Source organism: Neolamprologus brichardi, chromosome 10, assembly GCF_056152115.1.
Source record: "Neolamprologus brichardi isolate AB-2024 chromosome 10, ASM5615211v1, whole genome shotgun sequence".
Lineage (NCBI taxonomy): Eukaryota > Metazoa > Chordata > Actinopteri > Cichliformes > Cichlidae > Neolamprologus > Neolamprologus brichardi.
In genome coordinates this window covers 28,652,257-28,671,950 of record NC_142113.1, presented here as the reverse complement: position 1 = coordinate 28,671,950, position 19,694 = coordinate 28,652,257, and the positions used below count along the sequence as shown (strand labels likewise).

Here is a 19,694-nt window from a genome sequence, read left to right as displayed (position 1 = left end):
AAGTAACGCGTTACTGCCCATCTCTGGTCATATGTGACTAAATGTTCAACCATAATGGACAGCACTACATTTGGCATAAATTTCTGGAGGGTGCTGTAACTTTTAATATAGGATAAACATATGAGGATTTTTATTTTAATGTGAGCCGTGCAAAGTCCAGTGATGCAACACACAGAGCTGGAAATGAACATAACTGATTCTCTTTAGTAAACCAACTTATAAATAATTTGTAAAAGGTGTTTCATCTTTAATATTGTTTTTCAGCTGTTTTATGATGCTAAGAATATAAACTGATATTATAATGTGATGCATTATAACTCTTGTATTGCCTGTCTCCTGTCTTTCTAATAAGAACTCATTCTGTGTTTGTGCCTCCTGTTAGGTGGTGTATCTCTGGGCATCAATGCAAATGGAGAAAGGCTCAAGCACTGGTTTGACTGCCTCAAAAACAAGGACAAAAAAATTGAACGCTGGCACACGTTGACCAATGAATTACCCGGTTCATTAAATGACTGAACGCACACATCCTTCGTCCAAACTGTTCGCCGGCTGCACCAGGACTCCCGCATCCCCCCCGTCCTCTCCACCCAGGTCGTCTTCTCTGGGTCGCCCTCGTGTTGCCCGCATCGACCTGAGACGCCTCTCTTTGGGAATACGCAGTATTTCCTCTCCACAGGGCTGAGCTTAAAACATACACATCTCATGTTTGTGTTCAGCAACACTTTCACACATACAGAGAGGAGGTTGCACAGCTGCTCATTTCACGTTTTTAAGAGAAATTCAATCCACAAGATGACTGACAGGGATTGTAGCGTTGACTTTAAAGGATTCTTGTATGAACGGTGGAAGATAAAAGAAGCAAAATCTATTTGATGAGATCTTTTACAGCAGTTAAAGAATTTCCACTAATCCATAAAGCTGCACAGGAAAAACCTCATGATTTCAATTTGAGCAGGATCTTAGGATTTAAAGTAGTGGATACACTAACAAAGGATGTAGCAAATATTTCGTATCATTAATACAAGTTCTAGATTTGGAGCATGTATTTTCCATTTGGGCAGATGAGAGCAATGCCATAGAGACTTCGTGTAGTTTATGGAGAACAGTCTTTAAAACCGGCTGCAGGTTGAGGTCTCATTATGCTTCAAACCATGTCTGAACCACGACTCTCTGCAATGAAAACTGCTGTTTTGTTTGTTTGATAGAGTTAATAGTGAAGCTTGTGTAAAGGCAAAAACTCCACAGAGAAAGAGAGCTGGGTTCCGGCAAGAGTTGCCTATAGCTACTTTATATTGTAAGCCAAATAATCTACAATAATAAACAGCAACCTCTAACAATCAGAAGGCCCCCAATGTGCAAGTAGAGTGACACGAGCGAGAGTGGGAAGGAAGAACTCCCTTTAAACGGGAAGAAACCAGAGATTAATGATGTCACAGAACACGGAGTGTTCAGGTAACAGGACCCCAAAGCAGACTCAGCACACCGCAGCTCAGAACCGTTTTTATTGAACTGAAGAATCTTTTAACAACGTTAAGGAAACGAAAAACTAAGGCTCATGCCACGGGGGGAAACGAGGAGCGTGGAGCCCAGGAGCACCGTAATCGGGACCGTGGGGAAACTGCAACAGAAAGGGGAGACACAGTTAACAGCACGCAGATTGTCAAGAAATGAACAGCTAGACTTCATAAGTAGCCGAGGCTTACAGGTAGAGCAGGACTGTGGAGCTTGGAGGGGAGAGGTGCCCGTGAAGGGAATCCTAGGGAGGGAGGTAGTCAGGCAGAATGACAGGCAGGCCACAGGCTTCCACGCCGAATGCTGGTCATACTGGGAGGAGACTTACAGACTGGCGAGGAGAAGCCGTCAGAGCTGGCTGAAGTAGTCCTCCGGTGATTGCCTCAGATGAGACGCAGGTGATTTGGAGGGGCCCAGCCCGAGGGTGTGGCCACCGCAGCCTCCTACGGCTCCCTGTATGCCGAGCCACGGGCCGTGACAAATGAGTAAATGCAAAGTGGTCTGCAAACACATCGAGAGTGAGTCTTAGGTAGAAAGGAGTTACAATACCCTCCAATACGCACTAACTTTATTCTGTAAAGATAGTTTCAGTTATTTTAAACCATAAGTTAATAAAATAATTTTTGCTTTTTGCAGTTCTAAAGCAGAAAACCAGTTTTTAATTGTGGTTTTTACTTGTTAAGAAAGATATTGCAAACAATATCAACCTGCTAGCATCATATTAATCCATCTGTTTAAAGAATATAGTTACATTTGATTTCAATATGTCTAAATTACAACAAAAAAGTATACTTTCACAGCCTCCACCATCTATTTGGATTCAGCTGTAGACTGATGTATAGTATGTGGGAGTCAGATTTCACCACAGCACCAGATGGCTAGTCATCCATCCATTTGTTTTTTCATGCTTAGCCAACTACGAGTCATATTGGAGCTGCGCTGGGTACACCCTGGACCCTTCGTGTGAGTCCATCATAGGCCTAACATGAAGAGACAGTCACACGCTCCCCAATTAATATCAGCAACGATGGATAGCTGAATGCAGAGAGTGTATCATTCACTTTCACCGTGACAGAGAGCAATGATCATATGAAAGGTTCGGCTTTGGAAGATGTGGGTGAGAAACTTGAGAAAGATCCAGATCCCAGTGTGGCACATCATGGGCTCGATATACAGTAGCTGTGCCTATCTCTGGTTACAACAAAGAATCTAAGTAGTATAACAGAAGAAAAGGCCCAAAGGTGGTGCATCAGGTCTGAATTGAGCTTTTTTCACATTCATAGGGTTTTGCACTGTAAAATTCAGTTAAAACAGAGTTACCTTTACCTCCCAAAGAGTCCGAGGAAGAACATTTAGCAGAAACAGCCTCACCTCTAGTGTTTTTCTTCACACGCTAATGTTTTGTAGCCACAACAACAGAATTGTACTTCTTGCCAAATTCACTATAGTGAAATTCAAGGCAATGGTCGTCATTTTGAGGGAGTGGAGAAGATCCAGCGAGCATATCAAATACAGTGTCTACAAAAAGTCCTGGAAGCAGTGCAGGGATTCAAAAGGAGACAAACTTAGAGGGCACAGATGTGTTTAAACCAGACATGCACAATGTGTCTGTGTAGCTTCTTAGTCATCCAGGTCACGTTAGTGTAGAAAGCCTGAAAAAAGAGACAACTAGACTTCTTTAAATTTGTGAAGATGTTTGACTTCAATAGGTCACATGATGGTCACATGATGTTTTGGGGCAAAGTATGATGGTACCGACCCTCATGTGACTCGTGATAAATCACATAACCTTTTGTTTTTAGAATTGAAGAAGCATTTTTGGATGAAAGGTGACGCGCCTTCATAAACCCAAAGAAGTCCAGTTACCTCGTTTTTTTTAAAGCTCTTTAGACTTTTTAGCTACATTGTTGAAGACGCACGTGTAAACAACAAGGTTAATATGGCTGCTACATATAATTATATAAAGATGGGATCGTTGTTTGAAGCATGTTGAGGCCTCGATAGGCAGTATCACAACTGGAGCAACCACCCTAATCCGTCCCTGAAATCTAAGGCACACTGGGTTACTAAGGTAACAAAGTCTGGCTTTAAAGCCATGTAAAGACTGATGCTCTCCTTTAAGGTTAAAACAAGAGGTTAAAGAACTAATACGCTAACGTTGAGCCTTCTTAAGGCTTCTTTACAGCAGTTATTCATGGCATCCCTGCATGTTTCTGTATGAGACGTGACAAAATGTCACCAACTATGTGGACCAACCACCGATTAAGTTGCGCCCGTCATCTGCTGACTTTTGTGGTCGAGGATCGAGGCTCTGCAAGTGTTTGTTCCATTCAGTCATCCCATCCAGACTTCAAAAAAATCAGAAAAACTGAAACCAGTGAGTGTTATAATATAATTGAGAGGTGAATCATGGGTACAAGGCCGCAGCGCTGTTTTCAATCAGCTGGATTTTCTTTGTGGTCAAAAATAACTTCTTAAGAGTGAAAGAAAATGGGTTCAAACGTCAAGGGCATGATTACATTTCTTTCAAACTGCAAACAGCAAAGTGCCCCTGAGTCAATCTGAGGCAGATGGTCATTTAGACGAGTGCAAAAAACACAGAATATTAACGATACTGTGGGGTTTTGTGATTATCCAGGAGCTGCATGGATATGAATATAGGCAGAAAAATCTCATTGTTCTGATGCTCTGTGGACATATTTCATGCAGAAAATAGGAAACATCCACAGGCGCTATGTGCAGCCGTCACGCCACACAGCGTGCTTCAGTGTCGGAAAGCTGAGTGCAGCTGTAATCAACAACAGAATGAAGTTCAGTGGGTGACCCGTCTGGTGAAAATCACTTGTTGAGCCACAATGCCACCTGATTGGGAAGCTCTATTGTGTGTGTGCGCGCGCGCAGCTTATTGTTTACACTACCGAAAATGAGTTTCGCTGATGGCATTTTCAGCTGGATGAAAATGTACCTGCTGTTTGTCAAAAGGGCCGAATTTCAAAAACAGGAAGTTTACATCAAATGTTTAAAAAGAGGAAAAAAATAGAAATTAAAACACAAAAAGCATGTATTGTTTACAACAGCCTATTCCTGCTGAAGTTCAAGTTTGCTGCTAAACGGGCAAACGCGCCCTCTTTGGTTGAAGTCACTGCGGTCGTTCAGTCGTGCAATGCGACCTTCGCTAAGACGGATGAGAAGGGCAGCATTTTTAATATACTAGCAGTGTATGTGTATTGTTACTATATTGTTGTTTTTTTATGTGAGCACCTCCACTAGAAATGTATCAAACAGAATGTACATGTTTAACCCCTTCTATTCCACAGTAAGTCCTGCACCTTAGTGCTCTGTAGTGTTCATATTGTTCATACGTCGGATCTGAAGCTCTGTATTTGAGCACATCTGGGAATAGAGATGGTTGAACTCACCCTGCAGCGGACTACCAGGGCTTATCTCACTCGAAAAATTCTAAGTGAGTTAACATTTTACTTTGAATGACTTATGATTGTTTTCATTTTAATATATTTTGTCAAAGTGGACCTACTAGGCTTATCCTTGCTTTCTGTCACATACATACTGTTCCAATGATCTCTGCTCGTATTAATTACGGTCAAAGGTTCAAATACTGAGCCCAGCATACGTGCAGGTAGTTCCTGTGAGCCAATTTCATTCCTGTTTTTCAGGAAAGTATGATGTGACATCATTCTGGGGTATTTCAGGATAAAGAGATCATGTCCCAAATTGGTCACTGGGCGCACACAGCTCTGGTTGTGTGATTGAAGGGGAAGCTAACCCTACGTGAGCTGGTTTTAAAATATTCCAAACTCCAGGAGAACTATATTCTCACTTTTTTTTAAAATCAGTCATTATAAATAAAAACAGATCTAAGTTATATTTTAAGTGTTAAGTGTTAGCATGTTAGCTAAGTCTTGCTTATTTGGTTGACCTGCAAATTTTCATTCAAGTTAGATCCACGTCATTTTGTCTTGTGGTCAGTGGCTCTGTGCCCTACAAGTGAGCCCTGCCCCTCATTTTGAGAACCACTGGCTCAACAGACTGGTATGTTTGTGCCTGGGTCCCATACAGCAACGGTCCCCAACCCCCGGGACTCGGACCGTGAAATTTATGGTTTTCAGGGTTTTTATTGGGGGGTTTTTAAGCGTTATTTTTTGATCGGTTTTTTTGTTAACTCGGTTTCCCTGGGTCTTTTTCCTTGTGTTATGAATAAATCTTGTTTTCTTTGTTACCGGTACTGGTTTTGTTTTGTTGTATTTATCGGCAACACCTTAATGGCCGGTTCCTGAAAATATTGTCGGACATAAACTGGTCCAGGGCGCAAAAAAGGTTGGGGACCGCTGCCATACAGAGCCTACGCACAGCTTTTACGATTACTGATGACATGTTGTAGTTGTGCATTGCCACTAGGGGGCAGTGTCAAAAATAAGTGACATAGCACAGTCTGTGGGCTGGTCTTGCGTGTGTTGTTGTTGCGATATAACCAGAGGTGTTTCACCTGGCAAGGCAGGACAATGCTTGCCCCCCGAGAGCAGACAAACTTTAAACTACAGCAGTGCCGATGTTTAAAGACTGTAATGACAGAGGGAGAGCCCATCCACGTGACCCCACTGTCGTTGGTGGTGTCAGATTCTTTAGAGCATAATGATAATTATAATTACAGCTAAAGGGGCACCTTTGTATTTCATGGCTAAGGCTGCAACAGACTTTCACCACTGGATACACAAAGAGGGGCTGGAATGTTAAAAACAGTTAAAACTGGCCACTACAGGCACTATCTTGCAACATTTTTTAATCTTTGTTGTGGTTTTTTCGCATTTGTGATGAACACCACATTTACTCCCGTTCCTGTTCAGGCCCACTTTTAAACCAATCAGTATTCAACGTACGACCTATAAAAAAAGCATTGATTTGAACCATGATTAATTCAGAGCTTCTCTAGTCCAGAAATAAAACTACTGAGCTGGAAATGAGCATAGCAGGTCCACTTTAAAGTTTACCCCGAGTCCCTGTGCAGTCCTGAATCCCAGGACTCAAACCTCAGATCACCGGGTTGGGATGCATGCCATATATAGTTCGATTCCCCAGCACGACCCTTTTTATGCATGTCCTCCACCACACCCGCCTTTCATCCACCGTGCACAGGCTGGTAACCCAGAAGCAGCGCACAAATACTCCTCACGTAGCGATCGGGATTCCTGTCAGGCTTGCAATTTAGCTAACAGCTTTTTGTCATTACCTCACGTCACTGTAAGCGATCGAGCAGGCATGTTTGGGCTTTTTCTTTCAGGAGCATGTCGACTCTGTCCGTGTGGCTGGCTGCTTTTGCAGTCGTATCATTTTAACTCACTAGTTGCAGCTGTTGGATTGTGAAGAACAGCTCTAATGTCCATTTGTTATACTATTTGACCTTCTTCACCCAGAGTTTCATTACTGACACAGTGTTGTTTGAATAATTAGATTCCTTTTCGCGCTTGCTTCCGTTCATTTTGAGGAAAAAATTTGATTTTGATAAGTGATATCGCACCTTCAAAGCTGGGGAATGAAATCTTTAACGCATTTCAGCTGGCCTCACGTCTCCGTTTCCTTTAAGTGTTAACAGTCTCTTCAGCCGCATCGATGCGGGAGACACAAGGCTGCTGTGAAACTTTGCTGGCATCTCAATATACTCCTTAACACAGCAGTGGTCCCTCTCCTCCCCCCTCCCCCTCTCTCTGATTAATATGTAATGAATAAAAACTGATATGTGATTTTGATTTTGTAATCTGTCTGCCTTTGTATGCAAGCTCAATATTATATAAAAAACATAAATGCATGCATATGTTCTTGGTTTTGTCATGAGATGACTTTGCCTAATGTTTGATACTGTTTTCTGTATGAAAAAAAATATGACTGTGGATGCTCTAAGATTATGCTACAAGTCAGTCTTTCTTCTAGACTACATTTTGTACCTTTGAACACTATCGCATTGCCTGTTTGGCTGCTGTATTGACTATCTGGAAGCGTGATTTGATGTGAATTAAATTCTCTCCTTTGTTGTTTTTCGTTTCCTTTTGAACACTCAGGCACTTGTTTTCATTTTTCTGAATTTGTTGAATGTATGACTATAAATGCTTGTCTCAAATTATATTTTAGTCCTATGCCAAATGGAAAGGTTGTTGTGCCTTATTTCTAATAACATGGGTCATTTCACTCATTGCAAGGTGCAGGTGAAAGTCTGAAATGTGGCATAATTTCTTTAGCTCCGGTCAGAGTCCATGCAAATGATGCTTCCAAGCAGCAGCAGCAGGCGCTTCCTGCCAGATCACCGACACTAGTGTTCTGTATTTTGACGGGAAAGCAACAGGAACTCCGTTACAGCGATACTTCCTGCTAATTAAAGGCCAGTATGATCACGCAAGGTTTTGTCTGCAAACTGCATAAAGGCAGGTGACAAATTAAAGAAAAAATAAACCCTTGAGGCTTTTTGTCTCACAGAATCCAGCACCTCTATAAAAAGCAGAAGTCCACTTTGCACCTTCAAAGACTGTAAAAATGATAGATGTAGCCATTTTGATGTCACTCAGTCACAAGTTGTTAGTTGATATTCTGGATATCCTCCTTTCTGCAAGTCAAAATGGCCAAACTTTAGTAAATGGACTTTATATTTTATTCAGCTTGGTAAAAAAAAATATGTGAATGAGCCTTTTTTGCAACTGCAGCTATCGCCCCCTGGTGGTCGTTAAAAAGAATGCAGGTTCAATGCACTTCCCATTTGCAATTATTATGAATTTGTTCAGACTAATCTTTATCCTAGAATTGTCAAACATATGCTGTTGGTTTCTACTCCCCTCGTGTCACCGAATGGTTGGTGAAAACTTGTAACTTAGATGCTGTTGCCTGCACAGACAGATATTGCAGACAAAGCTTTCCACTACCCACCATTAAAACATGTAATAAAGGAATATAATTTAAAGAATACAGATGCCAGAGGGGAAAATATTTATCAGCTATTCACCAAAAGTGTGTTGCACGGAGGTCACTCCTTTTGAATTCCATCTGCTATCATGAGAAAGCTGCCGTGTGGTGTGCAACCAAAAGGTTAAATAATCCCAAACACACTGTCAATAAAGAACAAGCAAACATGGATAGAAAAAACACACAATGAAACACTATCAATCATGGATTGGCCTCCCCAGAGCCTAGATGTCAACAATTATTGAGGCAGTGTGTGATTATCTTGAACGAAAGGCAGCAAACATCCAAAGAAGAGCTTTGAATATCCATCAAGAAGCCTTAGAACTATTCCTGAAGGCTACTTGCCTAAGAAAGTTCAGGGTGTGTTGGAGAAAATGAATGTGGGAGTTCTGGAAGTACTCTGTAGTGTCTTTTGGGTCTTGTAGGTTTTCTTTGTGGCCAAAGTTTGACATGAATACCCTTCAAATGCTTACTTGAATTGGGATTGGAAGAGTTTTCACCTTGTAGTGTTCATCAAACTGTTCCTGAGTGTTTTCTTGCAATGCAGCGGGGCGTGTTGTTACACTGATGGGTCTGCAATGCTTAGGTGGGTGCTACATGTCAAAATAGCGCACACATAAGTCAGCACATAAGCAGAACACTCATTTGCAACGAGATGATTCATATTATTCACTCCACTGTGCCGTGGTTTTAATGTTGTAGGTGATCTATCTTGCAGTGGGAGCTGTTTTTATTCAGAGCACAGCTGCATTGTACATGGCTATAGAAAAGGCGAGGCAATTTTTCAAGCAGTTTTCCTCTGAGACATTATAAGACAATTCAGAAAGATACAGATCTTTTTTTTCGTGCCTTTAGCTGCGTTGGTCTTGCAGAAAACCATATGGCTGCACAGATTCAGAAGCTGGGAACAAAGAAAAATCAATTAGCTGTGTGACTGCCTTTTTCTGTGTCCTTTCTTCTTCTAATACAACCCATTATAGGCAGCAGTGAAGGAGTCTGAACTGTCTGCCACCTTCATTCAGGTGCAAATATGGTGTCCCAGATGATCAGTGATACTGCTGGATGGATAACAAAAGTTCTCTGCAACTGTTTTTATGTAACCACCTTGGATTACCATCGTGTTTATCAAGAGGAAGAACCTCGAGTGCTATAATTAGATGAACTAGTTTAATTAATGTATATTTTTGCCGTATGAACAGATGATGATATGTCTGGTGAATGTGTTAGAAAAAGCCAGTTTCTTCAATAGTATGGACAGTACACACACAGGGGCTTAACTACATTTCCCAAGATGCATTTTAAAAAACAAAAACATACAAAGAGTGCTCAAAATTCAGCTTTGTGCAACAGTATGCACAAGGGTATGCTCTGCAGAAACCCAGTAACCCAGTTTATTTGCTTACAGGTTTTGGGGAAAGTGTTGAGAAGTTGCTTTGAACTTGCTGTGGCTCAGCATTAACATGTAGAAGTAGCTATTATGAATTTGTCTATTGGTTTTTGAAGTCCTGTCTTAAAATCCCAAGATGAGTGTTTTGCCAACACTTTCTTAGTGTTCTGAAACTGGATGTGGTGAGCGAGGGCAAGTTTGACTGTGAAATTATCCGCTCATTGTCACTGATCAATCACAAGTCCTGAGGCAATGAACATACTGAGAGTAATCCTCCTTTCTGAGTCAGATTATGACCAAGATTTAGAAAATGGACTTTAATTTTCTAATCCAGTGCAGCCTCTATCTCTGGCTATCAAGCAGTTAGCAATGTTAGCAACTAAAAAATAATGTCACGTTTAGAAGTAACGGATTGTGGACTGGAGTTAAAAGATGTGCATAGCCACGATGTCACTACCCCTTTTGTTGCACAGTGTGTTGCTAGCTATAGGCCGTGCTGCTGTAAGAGATGGAGAAATAAAGATAAGAAAGACGAGACAGGAAAGGAAGAAGAGAGGTTAGATTTAAGGGTAAGGACTGCTCAGTTGTATTTGATAAACTGGACATTTTAAGCTAACTGGAAGTCTTCATGTTTTTAAATTAGATATCAGGTCAGTACATGTGACATTATGCTTTTTTCATATTGTGAAACATCTGCAAATCAAACTGAGATAGACTAACTGTGTTATTTAAATGTTGCAGGTTAATCCTCTGCAGGTTAGTGCAGGATAAACAGGTTCGTTTGCTGTACTGTAATGGATTTAAAGTAAAGAACGATGTGTGACGGTGACTGTGGTTTCATGGGCAGAGTTAATAGATGCTGACATCCATTGACTGGATTCCACCTTCATGCCAACTTTATCTAGAAATCATCTATAAAAAAAACAACTCTGTTTCCTGGCACAAAACAGACCAGTGTCCCCCCTCCAAGTATCCTCCCGGGACCAACCAAGTAAGCCATCTCACACAATCTGAGCAAAACTCTCTGGGACAGCTCTGTGGTTTAACCTGGGCTAACCTACCTACCTCTCTCTCTGTAAACCATCCCCAGGAATTCCTCTGGCTGATATCTCCTTCAGTATTTGTCATTACGCAAGAAACCTTTTGAACTCTGAGTCCACTCAGCTTTATTGAAATTTTGGCATAGGACAACAACACCACAAACATGGTTATTAGGTTGAGAGGTCCAGTTCAGTGACTCAAACTAACAAAGAAAAGAATTCACTTTTTATGCTATCTATTGGATTCACTTGCTTTAAAGGGCAATACAGGAGCTCCAGGTTCTGAAATGTTGGTGCTGACTTCATTTTTTACCTCTTGAGGTTGCGCCCTTGCTAGAGATTGAAATTTACACCAGTTAATATTGTGTTGGTTCTCTTTTGCTGCCAAAACAGTCCTGACCAATTAAGCTATTGGACCCCTGAATGTGTGCTGTGGTATCTGGCACCAAGACGCTAGCAACAGATTCTTTGTTGCTATGTTGGGAGATGGGGCCTCCATGGATCAGACTTGTTTGTCCAGCACATGCCACAAATGCTTGATTTGATTGAGACCCTGTAAATTTGGGGGCCAATTCAATACCTTTAAACTCATTGTTGTGCCCCTCAAACCATTTCTACTTTTTGGCAGGGAGCATTAATCTGCTAAAAGAGTCCACAGCTATCAGGGTATACCGTTAAAGGGTGTAGATGGTCTGCAACAATGCTTGGGTAGGTACGTGGCAAAGTAACATCCACATGGATGACAGGACCCAAAGCTCTTATTCTCAGATGCCCATTGTTGGACACTGAGTGGTCTACAGCTATGTAGTTACATACCCAACAAAGTGTGATGCACTGTGCACTCTGACACCTTTCTATCAAAACCAGCATTCAATTTTTCAGCAATCTGAGACAGTGATCAGCGTAATGATCAGTGTTGCTGCCTTACCAGGTGTAACAATTAAGTTTAACATCCAGGCATCCATGAAAACAGAATGTATTAAATTTAATGGAGTTAGCAGTAAGTTAGCTCGCTAGTTTCCACCTAAACATGATATAGCATGTTCTGACTGAGAGATTTCTGAAAAAATTAAAGCGCACAGCTCTGCTTTCACTTCCAACATAAATGAAGACAGAAAACTAAACAGCACTGAGTTTTATAGAGTTACTGAAGTTGGGCTAGCTGGTATATAATGATGTGCTATGTGATCGCTAGCAACATAGCTATGTTAGCATAACATAAACACAGTGAAGCTGGAGGATGAACGCTAACTTTTTTCCACTCGATAAAAGTTAACGTGAGGGTTCCCGATGGTGTAAACGGACCAAACTTCAGTCAGGAGAACAACTGAGATAATCCATCCATAATATGAGGTTAGTCGCTAATATACTGCAACAACACGGGAAAGGAGCAGCTGTGAGAGAATTCAACATTAATGAATCAATGGTACGGAAATGGAGGCAGCAAGAAGAATAAGTTGAGTAAAGTTTGATCTGATTTTGTTTCGCCTAATGCGCCTTATAATCCGGTGCACCTATGGTCTGAAAAATACGATACTGTATATTCGACCCACTAACATGTGCTATGATGAAGAAATAATCAGTGTTAAACACTTTACCCGTCAGTGGTCATAATATTATGCCTGATCGGTGTATGTTCTCATGAGTTGGTGAGGATGAAAGTAGAGGCAAAAAAGGACTCCAAAAAAGTTTTATATAATATTGTGCAATGAATTTCTTCCCCAGAGTGTCTGGCACATCAGTTAATAATGAACAGCTTAACACCTATATAGTACCACACAAGTAATATGTCTAATAATAGATAGGCTTCACGTAGCACAATGGACAAAAAGTTACAGACAGGAAGGTTTTCTATTTTTGTTCTTTTTCTCACTTTTTATCTTTTTTATCTTTAATCATTATCATTTATCTGATTGCCTAGCACATGTTCAAAGCCCATCCTATATGTCTACCTGTTAACAACACCTCTGCAATTACTGCGTGACAACACATCTGTTAAGCAAAAAAAGTAGCGGCATAATAATTCTTCCGTATGCTGTGAGGAGACAGGAAGTGGCATTTTGTCTGACAGCCTACATTAGAGGTATATTTTTTTTAGGCCGATATACACAACCTTGGAGGATAGCCATTTACTTTGCTGTCAAGAACCACATTTTTAGGACATTCTGAATTTGTGATTTATGTCTTTGAGCACAACAGAAAATGAGGAAATTTGAGCTTTCAGCCATCTATCTAACAAATGGAGGAAAAAAAACGTGAAATGATGAACGAGTGGCTCTGGTGGCTCGTTGAGTCTTGCAGCTGAACTCTGAGGACTCCGCCTCTGCAGTAATGAGGAAAAAGAGAACATTACAGCCAACAGAGACACAACAGCATAAACAAGGCAGTCCAAATGAAATGTGAAACCGAGGTTAACAAACTCATTTTCCTGACAGTACCCTTTCAGGTTCTAAGTGCAATTCCCCGATTTGATGATAAATATCAGCATTGTTTCTGAGTGTTAGTAAATGACAGTATTTCTACCTGATCTGCTCATTTCACGGAGCCAAGCGTGACCATGGCAACCACAGACATCACACGCTCGGAGCAATCAGGCCATGAAATTCATTTTTAAGTCAGCTGGAAGGTGTCCACACGGAAACTGAGCACAGGTACTCTCCATAGTGTCAGGGCGTTACATTAAAGAGAAACTGGTATTCTCATTGCCAGCTCCATATTTGTTATTCATGGACTCTGCTGCATGCTTCACAATTCAAAATAATTAGCATTTATCTTATAGTGGGCCTCGGTGAAGAAGCAGAACAGTCCTGCAGTTTCCCTGCCTGTATGGCTTTCCTATGCATCGTCCAATTTTCTTCCACAGTCAAAAGGCATGACTCTGATATCTGCCATAAATGTGATATTCAGCTTTATTCGGTTTTATTTATACAGCGTCAAATCACAGCATCAGTCACGTCAAGGTGCTTTATATTGTAAGGTAGACCCTACAATAACACATACAGAGAAAAACCCAACAATCATATGACCCCCTTTGAGCAAGCAGTTTGGCGACAGTGGGAAGGAAAAACTCCCTTTTAACAGGAAGAAACCTCAGGCAGAACCAGGCTCAGGGAGGGGCGGGGCCATCTGATCAGCTGTTCTTGAATGTACCCAGGACTGAGTGTAAACTTAGAGGAGACCGTGCTTTTGCTGTAGCAGCTCCAAAACTGTGGAACGATCTGCCTTTAGAGATTAGACAGGCCTCTTCTCTGCCTGTTTTTAAATCACTTCTGGAAACCCATGTCTTCACCCTGCTAGATGTTATTTATTTTTATTTTTTTAGGTGATTGTAGTGAGATGATGATGTTGATTTTAGTGAGATGTTGGTTTTTAATTAATTTTCATTTCAGTTGTTTTTTTAGTCGATTGTTTGTTGTTGTTTTTAATGTAGGACTGTTGTAATTTTATGTATTGTGTGTTTTATTTTTTTATTTTTTTGCTGTTTTGTTTGATCTATTGCTCTTAACTTATTTACTGTACAGCACTTTGGTCTTGTGCTGGCTATTTTAAAGTTCTTTATAAATAAAGTTGGACTGGATCTGCCGCGACTGGTTGGGGTGAGAGAAGGAAGACAGGATAAAAGGCCTAACTGTCTAAGGCCTGTCCAAGGTATCCTGCCTTTTCCTCAACTGGACCCTGAGTTGTGATCAAGAAATTGGATGGAAGACCTTCCTTTAGTTCCCTATGAAACAGAAGATTTGAGCAGCAGGTGACTGGAGCATCTGTGCTCACAGCCAGACCTAAGGCGCTAAGATGTGAGACAAAAGCAGGGGGGGAAACGATGTATGAAAAGAGCAGATTGAAGCCAAAGCTTTTGGCTTACAGGTGGACTCATGTTCTGCATCATGGTGCAAAATAAGATAAATAAGGATTTCATTTTTAATTATGCAAAGCCCCTGGAGTAGAGTCCAAGATTAAAAATATAGAGTTTTTAAAGAGTTTACACTGACAGGAGACACTAAATTATCAGCCACTCAAAAAACAAGCAGTGAGAAAAGAAGACGTTATAAAGCACTGTTAGGAGCAGCATTAAGAAAGCTTAAATGAGCTTAAACAGAGACGGCCTGGAACTCAATAATTCCTTAATATGAGTGAAGTGAAATGTGAGTGTAGTGTGATGCCCTGCTGAACTATTTTTGATTATAAGGACTTTGTGTTTCAGTGTTACCTGTGCTATTTATTTATTTATAACACAATACATTCTCCTTATATATACTCAAGATCATAGAGGCGAATTGAGAATGCTTTAGGTACAGTGCAAATACAGGACTTGGTGGTTCATATCTACTATTAGCTGGTTCATCGTCCTGCCTCTGTCTCTTTCAGTGTTTATGTCTTGGTCCCTTTGTGTTTTCTTGTTCTGTTCATCTTGCCAGATGTTAATATTCAGTATCAGTCCTCTTTGGCTGTTTCCTGTTTTACTTTGAAGGTTTGCTCACCTGTGTTCCTCTCCCTCCTGGTACCCATCAGTAATGGGATGATCTGATATCCTCGTGTTGGTGTTGTTCCAGGTTCAACATTGCAAGTGACCAATCACATTATTGTGACGTTATTCTTTTGCGCACCAACCCATTTGTGCATTTATGAAATTTCAATGTTGCAAGGACAATATCAATTCTGCTTAGCGTTTATTAAAGGGTTAGGGTTAGGGTTAGGCGGACAAAGGCGGTTTCTCGCAGCTTAAGTACAGTTTTTTGTTTTACGCCGGTTTTTCCCGAAGTCGCAAAAGTATGACATCACAACATTCTGATTGGTCACTTGCAATGTTGATCCTGGAACAACCTTTAGTATGATGATCTGGGAACAACACCAACACGAGGATATCAGATCGTGCTCAGTAATGAGTGTATCAGTGCGAATGGCCTCAGGTTCCCTTTGTCCTTTTGTTGCAGTGTCTGTAACTCTGGCTGTACTTTTCCCTTCATGGTCTGTGGTGCAGCTTCAGCTTTTTGTTACTCAGTTTACAGACTTTGTATTTTGGACTCTGCACCAGCCCCAATAAATGGCCGGCTTGTGTTTGTTCAGTCTGATTTGCGTCCTCTCATCTCTGCATTTTACAGAGTCGGCAAGATGTGACACTTGGAGTTATTTGTCTTTAGTGATTATCATAAAGATATGGGCAGGCAACAACCCTCCATAAAATAACAAATGATTTAACAACACACAAAGCCACGAGTTCTTTTCTTTGTTTGTTTGTTTGTTTGTTTTAAAGGTCAAATTTCAGGGTTTTTCTGAGTTAAGATCCTGACAGGTTTCTAAGAGACCCGAGCTTTGTACTACCCCAATCATCAGCATCTAACCAATCACAATTATGGACAAGTGTTCTGGCATCAGAGCAACTGATTTCACAAAGGAAGATGAAATTAATTATAATATGAGAAAACTGCAAAGAGGTTAAACACACAATACAGACTGAAAGTAACACAGCTGCTGAAGATAAATCAGCAGAGTGTGAGTGTGTGACAGGAAAAACCCTTTTTATTTGAGCCTTGAAAGAAAACCAGCAAAAAATTCTGAATGTATAAGTTAACAGACTTAATCCATGAGAGAATCTGAAGGATTGTAATCAATCCTCCATATTTTAATCCCCCACATGTAAATGTTTCAATCTATAGTGCTTTAAGTACTACTAATACATACTTGTATTTCCCATTTTAGACAACAGCAGTGTGTTTGCTAGCTGTGAGCAGCTGACTACGCTGTGAATCTCCTTATCACTTCTTAATACTTGAAACTTACATAATCTGTCGGTTTAGGTAAGAGGCTTTGGTATTTCAAGATCTTAAAGGTGCACAAAGTCCATTCATCCATGGAGAATGGTGTTTGCACAGATCAGCTGTGCGCACTCGTGGACGGAGGTGAGCTGAACTCTGCCAAAAACCTGGCTGTTCTCAGGATTTCATCTGGGTCACGGGGAAGAGATTAAAACTTACCCCAGGCCTCTGTTTTAGGCTCTGTTTCTTAAATGACAGCGATCGTCAGTAGAGAAAGAGCGGTGCAAACAAAACACCCACATATTCATTCCATTCAGTCCGTGACTTAAAGGCATGGCTCAAAATCCTTGAACAAAGGTCAAGTCTCTAAAGCAGCAAATATTTCTGGAAAATGTCAGACGACTCACGTAACTATGTTCAGCTGCTTAACTGTATCTCTGCTTTATCAACTCTGTAATCAAGTTCAGATCAGGAAAAGCAACAAATGTCTTTGTTTATTTAAGGGAACATTCACATGAGCTACATACATGTATTCATTAGACCAAAAAAAACGGTGAGGAGACGGGTCTTTGTTCTTCAACAGTGGGGGTTGTGTTTACGCTCATGTGAATGGTGAGTTCATAGAAGCACTAAATGTTTTCCAGGAAAACCCCTCACACACACATACATATATACACAACTTATTTATCTCAACTCATTGTTAAATCTATTAGTTCTCCAAGTAGTTGTAAACAACTGAAGACTAGAGGGGACCGAGCCCGTCAGTCTGGCTCTGGATCAGTTTGCCCCTCGAGCACCGTTTAGCTGACGCTGGGGACTCTTTGAAAACAGTTAATAACTTTTCTGTTGAATCTGGCATTCTGCTGGCATTTCTTTGCTATTTATGCTTTTATTTTTATTTTCTTTTAACATGTTTCTCTATTAATGTTGTGTTTTAATAGTTGTGCAGTGCTTTGTGACGTATGTCTGTGAAAACCCCTATATAAATCAACTTCTGATGCTGTGCACACAAAGCCAGGTTTATAGTTATAAAAGTAAAGCAAGCACAAGCATAGTTTTTTTTCAAAAACCGAGTCACAAGCCACGTTTTGTTTTTCCTTTGAGTTTACAATAGAAGTATTGTAACTAGTTTGCTGACTAACCTTAAAGGAACACTTCCTGCTCTTCTGGTTTCCATCGCGGTCCAAAAACATAACTGAGATGTTTCGGATTCTTTAAAATCATCCGATGTGTGTGAGACATGTTTTGAACATGTTTTGAACACTGATTACATAAATGGCATGATCGGTGCACACATGTATGTTTATGCAGGTTCCTCTAACAGAGAAAAGAGATGTGATATTAATCTGAATTGACAGGCTGTTACCTTCTGACTCTCACACCTCGAGGGAAGAGTAAATCATACCTGGTCGTGTTGACTCAGCAGGTATAGTAACCAGATAGCTGCTGCATTTTTTCACTGTAGCAGATTGATTCACATATTTTGTGCTAGATGTCACAGTGATGGTCTGGTTAAATGGTGTGATGAGTCCTATCTGCAGTTAAACACAGTTAAACATCCCCTCCCTCTCCTCTCTGGAGGGGAGAGGGGGGAACAACTAAGCTGTAGTGCCTCTTCACTTTACTGTGCAATTACCTTTTGTGCAATACTTTTTGTTAATAGTCAACAGTGCAATAGACTCCATACTTGAAATGTGCAATTCACTTGTATTTTTATTTTTATTCCTATTTATTCTATTTATCCCCTTTGTATATTTTATCTATATATGTCTTTGTATTTATATATGTGTATATATCTATATCTATCTATCTATCTATCTATCTATATATCTATATATCTATATATCTATATATATCTATATCTATATCTATATATATATATATATATATATATATATATAATATTCTGTAACTCTGTAACTTCTGTCGGTGCTGTGCTTTTTTGGAAACCGAATTTCCCAGAGGAACCCACCCGAGGGATTAATAAAGTTTTATCTTATCTTATCTTATATCAGAAGATATGGTCACTGATTTTTAAAAATGTACTCATACCCATGAGGTCCCGTCCATTAAAGGTGGAATGTGTTCAGTCTTCTGAATATGTAGGAACGATTCCTGACTGTAAAGCCTGTGTGCTTATACCGAGCCTGTTTTGTCCTTTTCTTGGTGTCATGGTTTGGATATTTATCTGTAGAGAAGTCGCACACGTTGCATAGTGAGTTTCAGTTTATTCCTTCTGATCCCAAAATGCCGAACAACACAGTTTCAAAACAGCTTTGTTACGGCAGCCGTCACTGAGATAAACACGACGCTTTCTAAATTCATTGTTTTGTGTTATCTATCTGTTGTCTGGGTTTGTTTTTTTAAAATTGTGCATGTGAGGATGGATGACTTATCTACTGCTGATTGAATCTACCCTAACCTTAACCTTAAGAGCACGCATAAGGGCATAAAAGGGTCAACAGAATGCAGGAAATTAAGGGTCCAACCTCCAAATCTATTGCTTACTGTGTCCCCTTCATGCTCAAAGGAAGCCTACACTGATGCTATCTCGACTTAGTCTGCGACAGATGGGATGGAGCTTGAACTCTCTGTTCAAATTGAATTGAATAAGGAGACCATATGTTTTCTTTCCTTACCATGCATAGCAGGCTATTGTTCTGTGAATGCAAAGGAGGCCCGTGGGAAGCAAGGTACAAATTGAGTCATCATATTACTGCAGGGTCTTTACCTTACAATATAAAGCACCTTGGGGGCAACTGATGCTGTGATTTGGCACTAAATGAATACAATTGAATTGAATTGTAGGAAACAAGTTGTTAGAATTCACAATCATGTCTCGGTGCCCAGGGTTTTAATGTTGGAGCTCCACAAGGTTGTGTGGTACACAAATAAGCGTCAAACTTCAGTTAAACTGCTAAAGTTTGCTGATGATATCGCTGTGGTAGGTCTTTTGTCTGACAGCGACAACTCTGCATACCGGAGTGAGGTTAAATAGCGGTTGAGTTGATGTAAAGGCAACTACCTGATCCTCAACAC

The 19,694-nt window shown here is 40.5% G+C and overlaps 1 protein-coding gene across 2 annotated transcripts in view; it reads left to right on the top strand.

The window, feature by feature from the left end:
* Positions 1-1,475, top strand: part of doc2b (double C2-like domains, beta) — a 196,405-nt gene extending 194,930 nt beyond the window's left edge. For both annotated transcript variants that reach the window (XM_087847499.1, XM_035905333.2), the window contains one exon: positions 383-1,475. In XM_087847499.1, coding sequence (XP_087703625.1) covers positions 383-516 — 134 coding nt within the window. In that variant the 3' untranslated portion in view covers positions 517-1,475. The remainder of the gene's footprint in view (positions 1-382) is intronic.
* Positions 1,476-19,694: the final 18,219 nt, after the last annotated feature.